The 21,026-nt window shown below is 42.3% G+C and overlaps 1 protein-coding gene and 1 long non-coding RNA gene across 6 annotated transcripts in view; one reads left to right on the plus strand and one right to left on the minus strand.

Moving 5' to 3' along the window:
- Positions 1 to 21,026, plus strand: part of aqr (aquarius intron-binding spliceosomal factor) — a 55,922-nt gene that overhangs the window by 33,001 nt on the left and 1,895 nt on the right. For 3 of the 5 annotated variants that reach the window (XM_077538118.1, XM_077538117.1, XM_077538119.1), the window contains exons 27-36: positions 896 to 1,105; positions 2,997 to 3,134; positions 3,699 to 3,770; positions 5,395 to 5,582; positions 5,657 to 5,828; positions 7,689 to 7,859; positions 11,849 to 11,934; positions 15,045 to 15,219; positions 17,206 to 17,316; positions 18,599 to 20,302. In XM_077538118.1, the coding sequence (XP_077394244.1) occupies positions 896 to 1,105; positions 2,997 to 3,134; positions 3,699 to 3,770; positions 5,395 to 5,582; positions 5,657 to 5,828; positions 7,689 to 7,859; positions 11,849 to 11,934; positions 15,045 to 15,219; positions 17,206 to 17,316; positions 18,599 to 18,916 (1,641 nt within the window). In that variant the 3' untranslated portion in view covers positions 18,917 to 20,302. Of the gene's footprint in view, positions 1 to 895; positions 1,106 to 2,996; positions 3,135 to 3,698; positions 3,771 to 5,394; positions 5,583 to 5,656; positions 5,829 to 7,688; positions 7,860 to 11,848; positions 11,935 to 15,044; positions 15,220 to 17,205; positions 17,317 to 18,598; positions 20,343 to 21,026 lie in introns of all 5 variants that reach the window. The other 2 variants (XM_077538120.1, XM_077538122.1) reach the window with 2 other exon arrangements.
- LOC144031233 (uncharacterized) overlaps positions 12,427 to 21,026 on the minus strand; it is a 60,381-nt gene continuing 51,781 nt past the window's right edge. The window contains exon 4 of the long non-coding RNA XR_013287469.1: positions 12,427 to 14,085. This is a non-coding gene — a long non-coding RNA (uncharacterized LOC144031233). The remainder of the gene's footprint in view (positions 14,086 to 21,026) is intronic.

Below are 21,026 nucleotides of genomic sequence, written 5' to 3' on the forward strand. Positions count from 1 at the left end.
TCGTATCATAGAAGTATTACGCCAAGCTGTACTTCAAAACACAACAGTTACCTTTACTTTAATGGCTGTCTGATGTTGTGAATGTTCATGCTCCCATCAAGTTGTGGACTGACTGAAGCTGTCAATCTTTTGCCCGCAACACAAAGCAAACAAATCTACCAAGTGAATGCTCGTATCTCAAAAAATCTTGGGACACTTGTCAGTCAAGGTGCCACTATATTACAATAGTATTTTTCATACTTGTTTAATTAAGATTGTGTACGACTGAACCCTCGAGCCAACTTGGTAAAGTCGTCGTTGAAGTTGCTTTCCACAGAGGGTACCGGTATTTTTAGACTGCGGCTGCCTGCTGGTTAGTTGAAGCCGCTTTATTAGGTTCACAGCTGGAGCACCCCCCCAAGAGTGTGCCGATCTGCTCTCATTTGACTTGAGGAAAAAAAAAAAAAGAAGAAGTTGAAGGCGAGTTGTCTGATGTAGCATTTAGAGTGGACAGAGGCGTACGTTGATGCCCCCCATGGCGTGCGCTCTTCGACAGATCCATCTGACATTTCAGGGCTTCGTGTTTTGAGGGTTGTCTTTGTATTTAGAGGCCAAATGGAGTCCATTTTGAAGAAATGGCATTTTTAAAAGACTCGTCATGGAAACTCAGACACATGTTGCAATTATGCCCTTTTGTCTAAATAGTGATCCCTTGAAAATAGAGGTAAATATGTAAAGTGGCTGCCAATGACACATTCCATATTTTTGTCAAACCTCTTAAATAAAAGCATGTTAATCACACATCGGTTGTTTTATTTATAATCCGTATATATGAAGACAAAAATGATAAAACTTTCCGTCATTGGCCCAATAATTCCGGCCGTAGCTCCTAACATCCGTCACATGTCCTCTGCAGGTGATCTCCCGCTGGGAAGAGTACCTGAGCAAAGTGAAGCCCAAACAGGACGCGGAGGCGGATGTGGGGGCCGTGGCGGCGCTCTTCCCCTTCCACAAGTACTTCTCCAACGCCCCCCAGCCCGTGTTCAAGGGCCGCTCCTACGAGGAGGACATGGACATCGCGGAGGGCTGCTTCCGACACATTAAGAAGATATTTACTCAGCTGGAGGTAAGAAGGTCACGCTCATAAACACATACACACATTCTGGAATGACTGTTATTTATAGAAGTACAATTACAGTGGAGCTCATTCATGTGACCACAGCAGCAAATAAGAGACGGGAATGTAATCAACGATGACGGTGGAGAGGCTCAATGACTGGGCAGTTGTGTGCAGTAAATCATCACAGTATCACAATTTGACCATTTGTGGATATATGATTTTATTCGCCAGTCAATAGGGGCTGGAGATGAAATGTTTATTTACTCAGCTGCAGATGAGAGGATGAATGTGGAGGGCTTTATTTAGAATATTGATTAACAAGACTGCTAATATATTACAGCTCATTTTAAGTGAAAGTAGAGTTTAGTGCAAAATAAAAATGACCATTATGAGGAAAATGTTGAAATTAAGGCAGACAACATTGTGGCTTGGCCTCTTGTCAGCATCTACTGGAATGTGAATGTTAAGATCGTTAATGCCGCACAGGAAGTTGTTTCCAGCATAAGTAAGACTCCACAATTCTTTTATTTATGTGCATCATTATGTACTGCTGTTTTGGTTAGCAACAGAGTTTAAATAGGCTCAGCAGTTAACGTGACTGAACAGTAGCATCAATGAACTGATATAATTAGAATTAAACTAGTTTGAATTGAATCTCGAGTTTCTTGTTGAACAAGTGAAAAATGCAAATACATAAAAAAAACATCATTTAATTTGATATATAGTAGCATGTGTCAAATCTGTTTTGTCCAGAAGACATTATATATTATCCGCACCGAGAGTTACTTCCATTGAAGCCTTGGCAGAGGTCTCTCAAAGTGCTCATCGCCCCTATTGTTTTCCACTTTTACCATTTCTTCTTAGCGCATGGAGTATTCCTATTGAGATAACAATAACATATCAGATTTATGGGAGCAGCAAAGAGGCCCTGCAAAAAAAGCAATAACGGCGTTATTGACTGGAGGTAATATCCCCCAACATGCCTGGTGACCGTGATTTATCCGGCCCCGTCACCTTGCCTCCGCCCTCCTCCTCCTCCTCCTCTCCTCCCGCGACCTCGCCCATGCAGTTGCAGAACGCCCACTCACGAGAGGGAGGCATCGCTGCTGAATTTGCATATTTGTCTGCCAGAATGTGCTGAGACTTCCCGGTTCACACTGAACCACATAAGATGACATGAATGCAGCATTGTTTAATTCTGGAACAGAAGATATTGTCCACTTGTGATTCAAACATCCCAAAGTGTAAAAATCATTACCTGATTTCACCCTTCATCCATTGGGGGTAAAAAGTAGACCTCATAAATATTGGAGGTTTTGATTGGTTTGATATTTCGACGAAAATAGTAACACATTAAATATTTATAACCCAACTATCCCCACCACAGATTGCCCTTTCCTTGTTTTGTTTTGTTTTCCTCCCCCCATTCCTTCTTCACTTACACAGATAATGTGATTTGTCTGGTGATAACCACACACTCGCACACCGTATCTCAGGCGAGCATCACGATCGTATCACGTCGGTGAGGTCAATAAGCGATAACCACTCCATCAGTGTGCAACTTCATCATGGCAAAAGAGCGAGAGTGTGCCGAAGCAGAAAGATCTTTTTCACCAATCCATGCTGTGAAGAGTGCTGAGGTCTCAATGTCGAAAAGCCTATTTCTTTTTTATGTTACCACACAATAGATATCAATGTCATCCATCATCCGGTACAGCAATCCTCTTATCCGTCATCCTTCTCGGCGATCTTCGATCATTTTGTCAGCATCGCCTTCTGAAAAGTAAAGTTTGGATAGTTTGATGGCGTCCAAACCAAACTGCTCCCTTTTGGTGGACAATTTCTTTCAAGTCGTGACTGACCTTGCGTTCGTTCGTCCGATCGTCTGCTCCGCTAGGAGTTCAGGGCCTTCGAGCTGCTCAGGAGCGGACTGGACCGCACCAAATACCTGCTGGTGAAGGAAGCCAAAATCATCGCCATGACGTGCACGCACGCCGCCCTCAAACGTCACGACCTGGTGGAACTGGGATTCAAGGTGAGGCTACTTCCGTTCCGTTAGGGATGTAACGATATCCAAATGTCACGATACGATATTATCACGATATTGTGGGGAGGTTGGCGATATTTAAAAGAGGTCATAATATTGCAAAGAAAAATGTGCTCATACTAAAAAAACAACAAAAAAAACAATTTTGCTTTTGTACATAACATCAATGTTATGTTATTATTATGTTATGTTGTGTTAATGCACACACACATTGAGTTCCTCCACATATTGACTTCACAGGCATATTACTTTCCCCTTCATCTGACAATTAGTGCAGATTTTAAACATAGAAGGGCCAAAACATGCCTAATGAAAATTAAATTGCACTAAAAAACTAGCCAGCAGAGGGTGCTAGAACTGCACAAATGGATATCAATCTGACTTTTTTTTTTTTAACAGATGTGTTACATTTAAATATTGTGAACATGACGACAACAATATTGTGGCAGTTTTACTATCACGATATCGCGCGTATGGTTACATCCCTCCATTCGTGGTTATTTATTTCGATCTCATGACTGCATATTTAAAGTGGCTAATTGTCTCCGTCAGTACGACAACATCCTGATGGAGGAATCAGCTCAGATTCTGGAGATCGAGACCTTCATCCCGCTTCTCTTGCAGGTAAGGACAGTGCTTCTCAAAGTGTGGCCAGTAGTACCATTTTCTCGTAAGCTCTTTTTACTGCCTAGGTTGTAATGGACTGAAAATAGTAACGGGTCATGATGAATGCATTGACTCCTTGACGGTTATTAATGAGCATTGCCACCTTGTGCATTACAAGTGAGCAGAATGACTAGAAATAATCTATAGAGCAAAAAAAAAAAAAAGTCCATGGCACACTTAGTCACGACGCATAGGCAGAGTATGCATCATGACTAGCAGTTATTAATGATAACGACCACCTTGCACAGTGGAAATAAACCAAAGGAGTAGGAAGAATATATAAATCTCGAGTGCGAGTATCCTTCCAAGTGATGTCTTTATGGTCCGGACCACCGCCCCGCCCCTCAAACGTAAGCTCAGCCGTACGACGCCCATCATCAAGCCTCCCACCACCTGACTCTCTTGTTTTCATTACGGCCTGACTGACTGATGGGCGCCAGGCGGAGTAATGACGCTTGTCTTTGGTCGTTGCGCCTAATTGCCCGCGATAGCTCTAATGTCTGTTTACAGATGAGATCATTAAGCACGTCAGCCCGCGCAACAACCACGCCAGAGCTCGTCGTCTCCTTACATGTGGTTTGTTTTTTCTTCCTGAACGAGTGAGGGAGTCATACATTACTGGCAGGTGGACGTCAGAGAAGGGATAAAATCATTTGATATAGTTTTACCCTTCCTACATGATACAAAACAGAAACTTCAATCCTAGAGGAGGCAGGATTTGTTTTTTGTTTGTTTTTTTCTTCAGTGCTAGTAGGGGCCACGTAGGACTGCACACGTCCTAATGAGATTTATGACAAAAATGTCCTTTTAAATGGGGGCAAAATACGTGCATATATACGTCTTTTTTTTAATTGAACCAATGTACAGAAGGATATCTTAATAGAGTAACACTCAAATTCATCTAAAAAAAAAAAAAAAAAGAACAAAAATAATTATATACTATGGCTTTTTTTACCCCACCTGTGCAAAAGGTTCTCTTGCATATATATTCAAATTCAAAGATGGCAAATATAATAAAATATAATAGATAACACCGCAATATTGGGTTTGTCACAACAGTCGTTTGTCCAATTAAGCCACCATATGTGTTTATAACAGTTTCCACGTTTTGGAGGACACACGTTAAGTAGCTCCTCATGCACGTCAAACGAACTGTCAACGGTTCATGTGGAAATTATTATTATTATTATTATTATGTATTTTATATTTATTATTATTATTTGTATAATTTTGAGATTGGTGTTCTAGTAGTGACTTAGGTTGAAAACATTCACAGTGTCTCTAAAGTAAACGAGCCAGATGTTTAAATTTAGTGAACATATGGATGGAAGGATAATTTGCTTCCTTCCTATTTCATCCAAAGGACACCATTTTCATGACCTAATTTGGTCCTGGCTTCATGCCAGACCCGCTCTCTTCTTCTCTGGTGGAGGAATGCAGTCTTGGGGTTGGAGGTGTTCTTAAGTGATGTCTGAAATCGAGTGCTGAGAGAAGAAAAATAAAAGCTAACTTTATATAATATTTTTTCCTGGGAATTCTTAAATAAATACCACCTCCGAATGTCGCTATTTCTCATCGGCAGAACCCAGAGGACGGTTACAGCAGGCTGAAACGTTGGATCATGATCGGCGACCACCACCAGCTGCCACCCGTCATCAAGAACATGGCCTTCCAGAAGTACTCCAACATGGAGCAGTCGCTCTTCACTCGCTTTGTGCGCCTTGGCGTGCCCACCATTGACTTGGACGCGCAGGGACGCGCTCGCGCTAGGTCAGTCGTCCAGCTTCATTTCCTACTGTTGTCTCGTGACGTTAACGTGAGACCGTGTCGCTTGATCCTTCCAGTCTGTGCAATTTGTACAACTGGCGCTACAAGCACCTGGGGAACCTGCCGCACGTCCAGCAGCTGCCTGAGTTCCAGGTGCCCAACCCTGGCTTGACCTTTGACTTCCAGCTCATAAATGTGGAGGACTTCAACGGCGTGGGCGAGTCGGAGCCCAATCCTTACTTCTACCAGGTCAGTACTGCAATCGCCATTCACGGTTTTAATCTCCACTTTCTGATTTTAAATATATCAGCTTGCCAATGTCGCCGTTTTGGAAGTTTATTTATTTAGAAACGCACTAAAAGGTCATATGTTGCATTTTCTTAGAGTATGACATGACATTCATAAACAAAAGCCATTCCTCCACTGTTACGCCACAGCCACTCCATTTTCTGTGACAGTACAAAAATATAAATAAGATGAATTGTTTGTAATTTATGCATGGGAAAAATGGAAAACAGGAAGTAACAAATTGTATTTTCCACCCGCCAAAAAATAAATAAATAAATAAAAATCTGTAGTTATCCATGAAGTGTGTCGGGCATAAAATGCTACACTGGTGCTAAATCAATTGTTTCCGCGCCAACCGAGAAATGAAAATGTCCCGTTTCTCCTAAATGCATCATGTAAATGTCATCTGGTGGCCAGCGCGCTGGCTCGTGTTTCCCGGAACGTTGTGATTGTTCCGAAATGCAGACCATGTGCACTACTCGAGGCTGCGGGTCACATGAACCTCCACTCCGTTTGACTGTTGCCATTTGCGCAGCTGGGCAGACAGTACGCCAATGGTCTGACTTGCAAACTGTTAGCCCTTTCAATTTGTCAGGTCCCCAAAAAAGTAGCTCTCACTTTTAAAAAAGGTTGGAGACCCTTGATTTAGATCAGTGGTCCCCAACCACCGGACCGTGGGCCACTTTAGACCGGGCCACACAGTTGAAAGAATTTAAAACAACTTATACTGTATTTCCGGTTAATTGATTAGCCAAAACTGAAAGATATTTAATTTTGAAAGGTGACCAGATTCTCTCTGTTTACAATGGACTCTTGACGCATGCTAATTATCTCAGTCGCGTAGCACTGATGCTAATCGACAAGCTAGCACAACGAGTGAAAAACAGACATATTTGGAAAGTTTCTTTGCAACGGAAAAAAGACCCAATGATGAGACAACACAGGAGCCAAATGTAAATGTAGCTTCACATTTATTATTATATCTATCTACAAAATGCCCCAATTTTTGAGTTGCTCATATATCATTCATAACCATTACCATAGTGGCCTCACCATATTAAAGCGTTGTTGTTACCCTTGTTATGGTGTTTGTGCCGCTAGTAAAGGTACATAAAAATACATAGTAATGTGCTAACTAGTATTCATCTCATTGTCATATTTGGATCTACGTACTTTTAAAGTTTCAAGTGCCCTTGGGCTTATTTGGCCATGGTCAAGATATGGCAGTTCTAATGACTGATATGCTAATGACTCTCACCTATAATGAAGAGAACTGGCAAATTATTGCCTCATGTTGAATACCTTTAGTGCTTCATTTGTGATCACAGCTAGATTAGGTAACTCAAGCCCGGTTAGTTAGTCCAGTTTAGTGGATACACTCACAGCTTCGAAGCTTAACAGTGGGCAAGAAAGATGTCAGCATCAAACTGTCTGAACGTGTGCCACTTGAAAGCAGAGCGCTAACAAAGGCTGTCACGCTTTGGGAGGTGTGACTCGGCTGCGGCTGGATGGGGAACTGTTGATGAGGCTGCACCAATCATTAGCAAGGCTGCAGTGCTGGCTTAATTGAAACGGAATGAATAATGCATACCGCTGGCCTCCCGTTGCCTTTTTTTTTTTTGTTCCCGGCACATGAAGGTCAGAGCCTTGGACGGAGGATGTTCATGCTCGGGAATTAGTTTAGTGGAAAATAACTCGGGTAAATAATGTTTGCTGTCTTCCCCTACAACCAACTGACTGAGCTAAATAAAAATGCCAAATTGACATCCACAGATGCATCTTTCAAATTCTCACCAATCTCTCTCTCTTCTCCACGCTTAGAACCTGGCGGAGGCCGAGTACTCCGTGGCTCTGTTCATGTACATGCGTCTGCTGGGCTACCCGTCAGACCGCATCAGCATCCTCACCACCTACAACGGGCAGAAGCACCTGATCCGAGACGTCATCAACCAGCGCTGCGCCGGGAATCACTTCTTCGGACAGCCCAACAAGGTAAAACGTCACACCCAAGTTGGCGGCGAGCATCTCACATCACGTTCAGCAAGCGAGGCTGTTGAAAAATTAAAGTGGGGGCGTGAGCGCCTGCCCACGTTAAGATGAAAAAGGATTGAGCGCGGAAGCAACAAGAGCTCCGCGCCGGCTGCAATCCCCCGCAGGATGCCGTCGGGTTTTTCTGGAGCCAGCCCACATTAACCGCCGCGTCCGAGTACGCGCTGCTTGCAAATGTTTGTTTGCCTCGGGTTCAGCTTTACTTCCTTCTTCCCTCCAACCCATAATTGTTCACCTTCTGCTCATATGAAGTCCAAAGAATGCAAAAGCTCGCACAGGACGTCATTAGGTGAGGGTCAGTTTGCCTCAGGAGGCCTTGTGTGTCTCATCTGATTTTTTTTTTTTTTTTACACAAACAGAAGAATTCTATTCTTCACGGAATCCATAACAAGCATATAGATTGCCTTGATGTAGTTTCAGGCGTTAAATATTACACGTTGTCGACGAGCATTTGCACTTAAGTGAAACACTTGACGCTGCATTCCCTGCAAATTGGTGCATCAGCGGTGTAACAAAAGAGCAGACATTTATTCACCTTTCACTTTCAGACAGAACATGCCGAAGAGCGCCTTCACACTGATCCATTAACATAAACAAGTGTAGGTATTTTCAATTCGCTTTCTGCCTTTAATCTAACATGTTTCATATAAGGTTGGGTGATATGGCCAAAAAAATGGAATCTATTTTTATTTATTTATGTATTTATTTATTTTCAGTCTTTCAGGACGATTACGATTTTAATCGATTTTGATGTAATAAACCCAACACGTTTATTTAAAAGTTTGATTTATTCAAAAATAATTCCCGTGCAAAATGTTCGGACAATAATGATGTATACTGATTCCAGATCAGTTTTAACATAAGCTTAACATTCACAGTTCGTGTTTAACTCATTCACTTGTAGCCATTTTCACTGAAGCTGCCCCCTTCGCTCCCGGCTGTTTTGCTGGATTTTGACTGATTTTGCAAGGCCCACAGAATATTCTGTTCTATTGCGATAAAAACATGGATCCTACCAAAAGAAAGATAAGAGTTGCTTCTTTCATCAGGAAAAAAAAAGTATATTTCTGTTTCTGTTTTGCAGCAATTAACATTAGAATATAGCTTAATTTCATCATTATTCACAAATCTGCTTAAAACTGTGGTGAAATCAGCTTGTTTTCATCCTGGCCCTGGTTGATCTCTTATACTCTGCTGCCACCTGCTGGCCGATTTTGTAATTACTACATTCTTCTTTTTTCTTTTTTTTTTAACCCGTTCATCACAGTTGAGAGGCTGCATCAAAGCCTTTTCTATGCTCTAGCATTTAAAAAAAAAAAGTATAAATATGTCATTGGGACACGTAATACATTTAAAATAGAATGTATTAATACATTTTTGTGAGCAAATTAGTAAATTGCCACAATTGAGTCACGAGTTAGCAAATTTTCAACAATTCAATTTTCAAAATACCCATTAATCAAATTAATTTAAATTCATTGCCCAGCCCTAGTTTCATATTAATAAGCAAAGTACTCAATTTATTTTATTTATTTATTTGTTTATTTATTTGTATTTATTTATTTTTGTCGTTTTGGCTTGGCAACAGCATCCCTCAGCATTCACATGACTGTCATCTCTATCTCTTTGTCTTTTTGAATGTATTCTGTTGTGACAGCCAGTCAGCAATTGTGCTTGGTCATGCTAAATGTCCCGCGACGTTATAAGACTGTCCTTGGGTGCGCTGCTGGCTTGAAGTCAGTATGCGTGCCTCATGACAAGCTGATGGGGCAGGAGGTGCAGGAGGAGGGGAGGGTGGTGCGATGGGCGGGGGGAGCAGGCTGGGAGATCTGCTGAGGAGAAAGAAAGATGGCCGAAGAAGGAGATGGACATTTAAAAGGTCACCGTGCCTGAGCTTTGGCTCCGCCGTGTACCGACAATGTGTCATCGGGGCCAGAATGGAGAAAATGTCAACGGCCAGCCCACGTTCGTTACTCGGGTGATTCTAATTAGGAAACGGATCAAATGAAATCCAATATAAGAGCTGCATCAAATGCAAGGACTGACACGGACCTCCATCATGGAGCACATACAGTCAAAAGTAGCATCGATAATGTTATGTCAGTCTGTCTGCATACTAATTGTTACCAGCCATATTTGACTGGTCTGTGGAATTTCCCTGCAGCAAGCAGCTGACCAGTCATGCCAGTTTAATATCTACTACATCGCATCCCACACAGGATATCTCGCTTAAGTGCATTAACTCTCAGTTGAAGTTAAAAAATAAATAAATAAATAAAATAAAAATTTTAAAAAAACATCAACTAGAAGCTTTTTGTTTTTTTAACCCTCAGGCCTTGTTCAATTTTACTAGCCTCTCAGCAAATGACAAAATTTGATACTTTTGTTTTTTGCCCTTTACTGAATACATCAGTTCTTGTCATTAGTATAAAACATCCATTAATTTTAACCTTCAAATGTCAGTTTGTTTGCACGATGCCGTTAGTCAGTAAAGCTGCAGCGTTTTTTTTGTTTAAACCTGGAATAAATCAATGGACAAATTGTCCTAAAATTCCAACGTCTGAGAAGTCAAATTGGAATGGCAGGATTGTGTCGTTTGTAACCTACTTGGATGATGTGACTTCTAAGAGAACACGCATGCCATCCCCCAACTGTAGCCGTCGACGACCAGCACATTATTGCCTCTGGTGCTGCACCTGTTCCGCACAGCAACAAGAGACCTAAATAATAATACCGGTCGGCTATCACGTTAGCACTGTCGCTCCACTCATGCGAGCTTTAGCTTGTGGCATCAACGTTGGTGCTTGCTGTACTTTTGGCTTCTCCGTACTGGCCAATGTCTTAGTGAACCTCTTTACCTACTGTGCCCTCCAAGTGTTTTACTGAGTAAACGTTAACTTTGAAGTGTCTCTGTAATAATGTGGGTCCACACGCCGACAAACCACCAACCGAGGCAGTGACGTATTGGACAAGCCTGCAGCATTCGGAAGCCTGTTAGCCTGTGAGCTAGCTGGTGGCTAACACCTCTGGTCACACTGGTTTTTCGGTTAATTTGTTGATTAATTAGTTAGTTTCTTTGTTGTTTGGTTTGCTAGTAAAGGGGTAATGTGGTTGGTTGGTTGGTTGGCTACTTAGTTTTTTGGTTAGCTAATTACTGTTTTTGGTTGGTTAGCTCCCTTATTGGTTGGTTATTTAAATTAGTGCTTTGGTTAGTTGATTTGTTATTTAGGTTGTACCTTTGTTTAGTTGGTTGTTTGGTTTTAGTTAGTTAATTGATAAATTTTGATTGGTTCATTTGTTTTTTGGTTGACTGGATTACACCAAAACTTTATAGTCAATCTCTATAAAATTTTGAGGGATGGTACAGAGGCTAAATTTGTGGTTGGCGCAGTACTCATCTGCATGTATCAGAATACAGTAGGCTATACGTGCTTTCATTTTCTAGATTTGAGAGTGATGCTGCCTCATTTTATGTAAGACATCCAAGTATCCTTGATGCATACAGTTCAGCGTGACGGGATTACCAGCGTGTCGAAACAAATTGGCTGACTCGAGTCACCCCTTTATGCCACCACGTTTTTCACTGCTCCCGTATAAAAAAAAAAAAAAACACCAACTAATCTGTGATCCTGTAGAATCCCCGGCTCCCTCCTGAGTCTCAGGGGTCCAGGTAAGAGGCAAAGTGGCTGAAAATGCCCCCGTAAGCCGTCTTAGAGATGACGGTGTGTCATACGGTGATAACGCCCACACAAACTCAAGACACCTTCTTGTATCTTCCGTGAAGGATTTTTTTTTTTTTTCTCAAGCTAAATCCCACCGCTGAGCTAAAATGCACTCTCATTGACTTTGCATAAGGAATCAGCTCAAGCGCTTTTATGAGAGCAGAGTGCTCAGTAATAACGCGACGCTATGTTGTGTGTGTCTGTTTACAGGTGACGACTGTCGACAGGTTCCAGGGTCAGCAGAACGACTACATCATCCTCTCGCTGGTCCGAACAAAAGCTGTGGGACATCTCAGGTATTCACGGCTTTGGGCTCAGCATCTGAACACTTGATTTGCTTTTCATTTTTAGCAGTTTTGATGAAGAGTACAGAGACAAGTTATGCTATTTTTTTTGTTGGTTGCTTCATTGCTTCGTTGGTTAGCTAGTTCCCTCTTTGATTCGTCATTTCCTTCATTTGCTGGTTAAGTAGTACCTTTGCTGGGTTGTTTATGAGTTGGTTGGTTAGTTAATTCCTTTGTTGGCTTGTTTTTGGTTGATTGGTTCATTAGCTTGTTCTTTCCTTGGTTGGTTAGGTCTTTTGTTGGTTGGCTCATTAGTTCCTTGGTTGGGAAGTTAGTTGTTTAGTTAGTTGGTTGGTGTGTTGGTACATTTTTTGCTCGTTTTTTTTTTCCCCCGTAGGTTTACTTGTTCGCAAATTTACACCAAAACTACTTTTGCGATTTCCACAGAGCAAAAGAACTAGGGGTATAATGAATACTGATTTGAATCGGAAATTGGTTTGATTTAACCAAACCAAATAGATTCATTACATTTTACATTTTAAAATATACCGCCCTTCAATTATGTCAGGCTCCATGTATTGAGATACATATCGAATTGTCTTTAATTGGAGAGATATAATGAAGCCATTACATTTTTTTTTTTTATTGAAGCAAGTTTGAGTTACTAGAAATTGTAATGGCGGCGTTGATAACATCTTTGCTTAGAGTACCAGAAAGCAACTACTAAACTAAAAAGAGCAACATTGAAAAACAAAAAGAGTATTCCAACACTTCTTTTTTTTTCCCCCATTCACTTCGATGTGCTTCAACAAGCAGCACGGTTGGAGCAGACTGGCTTGAGAGATTATTGTTCCCTGCTAATTAAGCCGAACATGTACTCGAGACAAAAAGACTCGCAAAGGTCCAACTTGTAACAATCATTACGAGGAGCCGTCATTCTTTGTCCTCTCGTTTCATTTTTGCATCATTCACGTTTTCATCGCTTCCCTCCACAAACCCGCTATCCCGTCACCCTTCAGCCGCCACAAGGTCTCGTGTTGTAAGAGCAGATAATTGAGAGTGAACCCAACAATACTTGGCCGGCCTCAGGCTTGGAGTATGCTGTCTACCTGCACACTTTTCACCCACGCTCACATTGCACTGTCAGCACAAAGAAGCAAGCTAGACAATAAGTCATCCTCTTTTGCAGTTAAATACATGCCCGCGCTCGCTGCTGCGGGGAAACTCTTAAATCTCCGTTCCCAATGTAAGCAAGGAAAGCACAACACCAAAAAAATGTTGAGGGCTGCAGTATAAACACATTTTAGTTGACTGAACTGGCTCTTCTTTCGAATGATTTGCTTGTTCTCGTCTCCCAATGGTTGTAACACCTTTTTAACCCCCGTCCTGCGATTGGTGTGGTGGTAACTTTGGTGCTTTCTTGGTTTGCTGGCTCACAGGATCACGCCAAACGACTATTTCCACATTCTTTTACCTTGTCATGTTTTGTTGAGTTTTTTTATGCCTATTTGGGAATGGCCTCCCCCCCCAACATGCCGCTGAGTCCTGTCTAATATTCCTCCATTCCGCTTTATTTTTTTCCCCAACTCTCTCCTCCTGGCAATCTGCTGCCGTGACAACCACGGGAGGTACAGCCGACCATATGACAAGCCAACCCTTTGCTTTCATGGGGGGGGGGGGGGCATTCCGGCACACAGACACACACACACACACACACACGCACGCACACGTGCACACAATTTGACAGGGATGCAGACGCACTCTGACTTGGACACACACACACAGAGTGCTGGTCCACTTTGCCCTGGCGTGTCACACGGCGCTGCCCAGGTGGGCGTCGCTTGGTCCGTGCCATGTCCACAGGCTACCATGCGTCCCGATTGGCTCCATCTCCTCTCATCTCTCTGTCCTCATTGGTCAAGGCTGTTTTGTCTCTGCGGAGTTTTGTTGCCCCCCCCCACACACACACACACACACACTCATTTGGCTTCACATGGACTGCGTCTTCAACTCACCAAGCACCCGTAAAACATTAATCCTCTTAATCAGATGGACATATTGCACATTTTGTTTTCAAAAACATGACAGCGTGCCAGACTCCTCTCCATCAAAGCAAAGACTGTCCCCTGGAATAACCGCTACAACTCCAAATGTTCCGACATCCTGCAAGCACAAAATGAGATGGTTAATGGGCCTCATTTAAGTTGCTCCATTAAGCTCCCCCCAATGCTTTAAAAACGACTAAAATGTCACTCAAAAGGGCCTAAAAGCGCAGTAATCCTCATTTGGAAGAGCAGCAAGCGACTTGCTATACATTCCGACATGCCCGAAAACTCAAGCAATTTTTATAAGCATCCGTGTCCTGATGAAAATGGATGTGCTGTATCTGTTGCAGTTTTCAGCAATCCACACAAAATTCAGTGGATGGAAAAATGAAGTTTGTGGTTTTGATGTGCCTGAGACAGTAAATTGAGACGATTGTCCATAGTGCATTTTATTTAAAACGGATAGCTAAAAACGGATATTTCAGTATATTAAAAACTGGTTTCGTATATACAGTAGACACAAAATCCATAATCATCAAAGTAAACAATGTCAAAAAATTGCATTTTCATTAACCAAAGTGAAGAAAAATGGCGGATCTTTACTGAAATTTGGATGGATTGTTCCTTGCATCACCCCTCACCAAATGTTGTGGAAAAAAAGTTGATGTCGTTTTTATTTAATCCCGCTAACTCACATGCTGTGATAGAAACATCAAATGTCAGACAATTTCATTCATGTTAATTATCTCAGTCAATTTTTATAGGCAGCTCAGTCATTTTTATGTGCTAATAATATCATTACTGTCCATGACAATATTTCCAAATGTTGAAAAGATTTCGAGTTCTGTGTTCTTCCACTGGAAGATCTTCAGGCTCAACACGTGCCTCGTGATCCCCCGAAGAATTCCTTCACTCGCGTCTAATCCCCTTTTCGTTGAAGACGGCAGGAAAAGGTGTCACGCCGCCCACTCTGATTAGACGGCTCGTCAAAAAGCGGGCCTTTCACAGCCGTTGCGGCTTCACGCATTGAAATCATTCCATGCTTTAACCTCATTCGTACCCGTGCGCTGTCCTCAGGGATGTGAGGCGACTGGTGGTGGCCATGTCCCGAGCGCGGCTGGGCCTGTACATCTTCGCCCGGGTGGCGCTCTTCCAGAACTGCTTTGAGCTGACGCCCGCCTTCAACCAGCTGACAGAGCGCCCCCTGCAGCTGCACATCCGCCCGCACGAGTACTACAGCCAGGAGCAGCCGGTACGTTGGATGGATGGACGAGTGGATGGACGGACGGACGGATGGACGCCCAGTTCAATGGATGGATGGATGGACGGACAGTTCAATGGAGGGATGGATGGTTGGACAGTTCAATGGACGGGTGGATGGATGGGTGAGTGGGCGGGTCGATGGATGGATGGATGGACGGACGGACGGACGGACAGTTCAATGGATGGATGGATGGACAGTTCAATGGACGGATGGATGGACAGTTCAATGGACGGGTGGATGGATGGGTGAGTGGGCGGGTCGATGGATGGATGTATGGATGGACGGACGGACGGACAGTTCAATGGATGGATGGACGGACGGACAGTTCAATGGATGGATGGATGGATGGATGGACAGTTCAATGGATGGGTGGATGGATGGGTGAGTGGATGGATGGATGGATGGATGGATGGATGGACGGACGGACGGACAGTTCAATGGATGGACGGACAGTTCAATGATGGACGGACAGTTCAATGGATGGATGGATGGATGGATGGACAGTTCAATGGACGGGTGGATGGATGGGTGAGTGGGCGGGTCGATGGATGGATGGATGGATGGATGGATGGACAAACAGTTCAATGGACGGGTGGATGGATGGGTGAGTGGGCGGGTCGATGGATGGATGGATGGATGGATGGACAAACAGTTCAATGGACGGGTGGATGGATAGGTGGGTGGCTGCTTCGATGGATGGGTGGATGGTTGGACAGTTCAATGGACGGGTGGATGGATGGGTGAGTGGGCGGGTCGATGGATGGATGGATGGACGGACGGACGGACGGACAGTTCAATGGATGGATGGATGGACAGTTCAATGGACGGATGGATGGACAGTTCAATGGACGGGTGGATGGATGGGTGAGTGGGCGGGTCGATGGATGGATGTATGGATGGACGGACGGACGGACAGTTCAATGGATGGATGGACGGACGGACAGTTCAATGGATGGATGGATGGATGGATGGACAGTTCAATGGATGGGTGGATGGATGGGTGAGTGGATGGATGGATGGATGGATGGATGGACGGACGGACGGACAGTTCAATGGATGGACGGACAGTTCAATGATGGACGGACAGTTCAATGGATGGATGGATGGATGGATGGACAGTTCAATGGACGGGTGGATGGATGGGTGAGTGGGCGGGTCGATGGATGGATGGATGGATGGACAAACAGTTCAATGGACGGGTGGATGGATGGGTGAGTGGGCGGGTCGATGGATGGATGGATGGATGGATGGACAAACAGTTCAATGGACGGGTGGATGGATAGGTGGGTGGCTGCTTCGATGGATGGGTGGATGGATGAGTGGATGGATATCATGGAATGCTTGTTTTTCACATGAACTTAACTTTCTTTAAACAGCTGAGAAATCCTGTGTATTCAAGCTAGGTGCGCTTGGCAACGCAAGATGGCCGCCAGTGGCTTCACTTCTTGCCCCTATATGCTAATTCAATCTTCCTGTTGTACTCACAAGTCTTACTTTCGGCCCCTCCACTCTGTTAACAGCATTCAGCAGTCACGCTTGGGAACGTTGGGACCCTGGCTATAATTAACCCCCACTCTACCCCGCCGAAGGTCAGATGGCAAAGCCCGACCATCTCCCGAAAGCCCGATCACACCGCTCGTCTGGTTCAACATGTCGGGCCCGCTAGCGTGTGTTTGCTTGTGCGTGTCCGAAATACGCTCGGGGTCTCTGGCACTTCCTGTGACTGCAGAGTGTTGGCTCGGCCCCCCCAGTGGGGACAGCTCTTTTCGGGCACACACATGTGGCCCCGCTTAAGCCCCCCCACCCAACCTCACCACACGCAAATGCAAATTAGCAGTCTGGTGTGGTCTGGCGCACTGCAGCGAGCTGTAAACAATCCAAGTGTCCGTGTAGACACGTGCATGCTGTCACGGTCCTCTGAAGAACATCGAGAGCAGATGATGAACTGTTGACTGGTTTTGTGGTGGTTTTCAGAGAGACGCGTCGGACCGGCCCGACCAGGTGGTCCAAAACATGCCCGAGATGGCCAACCTGGTGTACAACATGTACATGCACATGATGCAGACCACACACAAGTACAGACAGGTAACAAACGCCACTTATGAGTTCGTCTTTTAGTCAATGCAGCGGTTTGTTTGGCACTTCAATTTGTTGGATAATGCAAAAATGAATTTTGATGTTGTGCACTTCCACAATACAATGGAACCTCAAAGGACCAAAAGAAATATTCCCTTCTTGGAGTGCCCTTCCTCTACTCAACATAAGCGCCCCATTGTTTAGAGCTGCTCCTTTTTTTTGGGGGGGGGGGGGGTTAAATAGGCTGCTTCCATTCTTGGAACAAGCCAGTGAATAATTACAGTAACTCTGAATGCATGCTTGAACAAAGGTCACGTGTGAAATCACATAATACAGTTTTGTTTTTTTTCTCACAGTTTTGCATGACTTCAGAGGCATTTTTTAAACAAACCCCCTTTGTCAGACCACACCTTCTTTTGGAATGTGTTGCAAAAAAAGCATGATGTTCGCTGCACATGAGGTCTTGAGTCACATCATATCATGTGGGTTTTTTTTTTTTTTTTGGTGCAATCTTAGAGGCATTTTTTCTTCTGTATGTGCAGCACAATTGTATTCTATATAGTATACTAAAATATATGTATATGTATTTAGACCTTTACAGTACAGTACAGTGTAATCTTGATTAAACTTTCGCCCTTTAGGAAAAGTGACTTTATATAGCATATTTCACACACAAGTTATCTCGATGCGCATCACTTACAGTGCTCAGCATATGAGTACACCCCCTTCTAAAAATTTAAAGATTTTTTTTTTTTTACATCTCAATGAACATAAGAACGATTTCCAAATATTTGACAAAATGTTTTCTGTAGAATATGCGCTTAACTCACAACATGAAGGTTGTAATAGAATGCATAGATTACAAAATCTTCAATTTAATCAAAATAAGTAATGCAAAAAATGAATGCAGCCCACAACAAAAACAACTACATCTAATATTTTCTATGACCTCCATGTCTGTTAGGCCTGGAATTAACAAGTTGTCCGTCTTTTTCTCGAGGTCTACTTAATTTGTGCAAAATATACTTTAAGACATTTCCTTAAAAAAATGTTTTTTTTTGTGGGTACTAATGAACAAATCTTGTTTGCAATCAATGGCCCACATTTGTGGGAGTATTTTGTAGTCTAGTATCCCATAGAAAATCTTTCTAAAAATTCTGAAAGGAAACTAAAGGTAGTCTTACAAACCTGTTGAGGTGTACTCATTTATGCTAAAAAGCACTGTAATTCATAGTACAACATTTATCCATTTAGTACGCAAGTTCATATTTCCGCTGTCGGTTTTCCTCTACAGCAGCAGCAGCAGCAACTAGCCAAGCCTCCACCACAGGCCAAGTCAGCTGAGAAGTCGGCAGCCGACGAGAAGGAGAAGGAGAAGAAGGAGGAAGAGGCGGAGCAAATCCCCATGGAGACTGAGAGCCAAGATGGCGGAGAGGAGGTGGCGGGGTCAGAGGGCGACGACATCAAGCAAGAGTCTGCGGCAGACGCCAGTGAGGTGGAAGTAAAGCAGGAAGTGGCGGCCAAGATGCCCGAGCACCCCGGACGGGACAGCGACAGCGATGAAGAGAATGAGGACCAGCAAATGGGTGGAGACAAGCAAGAGCAATAATGGCCGACCGACGCTCATTTAGGACTACTTGAGAAGGACCACGTGGATTATTTACTACTACGATTAAGCATCATGACACGCCCATATTTTTGTTTTGGGGGTTTTTACGGTCATTTTTGATAAATAAATGAATACAAATGATAAATATTCTTTATTTATTCATTGGGCACATTATTAGGGACACCCACACAGTATATCAGAAGATTGGCCTTTAAACAAAAAATAGGCAGTACAGCCAAAATGCATGCAATATTTAGTTATATTTGACATTGAACTGAATTACATTTGCATTTCATCATTAACAGATGTTTGTTTTAAAACATTTTTAGCTATATTTTTTTAAGGTACACTTTAAATAGAATCATTTAGATTATTTTCCTATATTTAGGTGCAGTGTTAATGTTCAAACTGCGTAATGTTTTCATAAAATGACGTCATATGAAAATGACCTAAAATGTATTTTTTATGCACAATATTTAACTTTTCATAAAATTCAATACCATTATTATACTTTTCACTATTTTTCACAGCGTTATTGTACTTCTATTTTTTACTAATGTTTTTTCATTTCTTTTTTCGTCCTAATAATTTTGTGATTTTATTTTATTTTTTAATTTCCTCACAATATTTTGTCTATTATGAATTTTCCATGAAATTCCAATACCGTTATTATACTTTTCACTATTTTTCACAGTGTTCTTGTACTTCTATTTTTTATTCTTAATTCTTAATTTCATTTTTCTAGCTAAATAAAACTTTGATTTTAAGTTATATATTTATAATAATCATATTGTTAATGGGTATTCTTCTCTGAAAAATTCAACCTTATTTTTCTATTATTCCTGTGCCATGGATTTTTTTTTTTTTTTTTTTTGTGAAATTAATTTTCTCTCGTTATGTTACTTAAAATAATAATTCATACTTTTTACAACGCAGAACATCTTATATTAAAAAAAAAAATTGTAAAATACAACTGTAGCAATACAACAATACAGTATTTTGACTTTTATGTTCACATGAAATTCAATTATTTCATTTTGCTTTGCCATTTTCCATGACAGCATTTAAGAATGTAAAATGTCCATTGGAAAACCTCTCAACTACAACTTGTTTTTTTCTCTCTCTCTACTTTTCATGGAGAGAAAAAAAATGTCAATCCCATGACTGCAGTCCTAATGCGTAGTCACATGAACACGAGCATTGTGTAATAACATCCTCCTTCTGGCCTCTCAACTAGGACTTAGTTGCGTCTTCGCCCTCCTGCCACTAACTAACCACCTCGACGTCGGCCTCAATTATTCCATTTAGGTCGGCGGGACGCGAGTTGGCGAGAGAACCGACGAGCAGGAGACGAATCTGCTGCTGCTGCTGCTGCTTCGGCTGAAGGTGAACATGTCTTAACATGTCTTATCTTGTCCCGCGTCAGGTATTGATTGGGTTCATTGCTATTTTTTTATTTTTTATTTTTGCAAAGCGCTCGCCGCCTCGACGACGCTTGTGGCGAAGGTGTGCAGCAGCAAGTGTTGAGGTTTGACTGATTAGCGTGTGCAAGGAGGATTTACTGTGTGATTTAACCTTTTGGGTAAGAAGTATCTTAGCGTCCTCAATATGATCAATCAGTCATCACGTGAATGAAACCTGAAGTCTTATTATATTATTTGCTCACATACCATTTATGTATGTGAGTCTCAGACAATGTCTTTTCTTCATTAATAATATGCTGCTTCCTTTTTTCCCCTCTCATTGGATACACGTGATTTTGGCGAGTCCCACACACTGCTTTTTTTTTTTTTTTTTTTTTATGTCCATAATAGGTTATTTGATAAAAAGATGTAATTTTTATCATCAATATTATATTTTTATAATCATGTTGAGCATTTTGCATGTGACTAAAATTGCTGTCCACCCTGTCATTATGCGGCAACTCCTCCATTAAGAGACCCTGCTATGACATTTTCAATTACATCATTATTTCGTCTTTCTTCAATGGAGGCTAACAGTGGTAAAATCATGATATATAAATAAGTTTGTAGAAAATCGAAATGTGTCAAACAGTACACAGCTTAATGAATCATGTTGCTTCATGCAATTGTATTGAACATGAGTTAAA

The sequence above is a fragment of the Festucalex cinctus genome, chromosome 12, assembly GCF_051991245.1.
Source record: "Festucalex cinctus isolate MCC-2025b chromosome 12, RoL_Fcin_1.0, whole genome shotgun sequence".
NCBI lineage: Eukaryota > Metazoa > Chordata > Actinopteri > Syngnathiformes > Syngnathidae > Festucalex > Festucalex cinctus.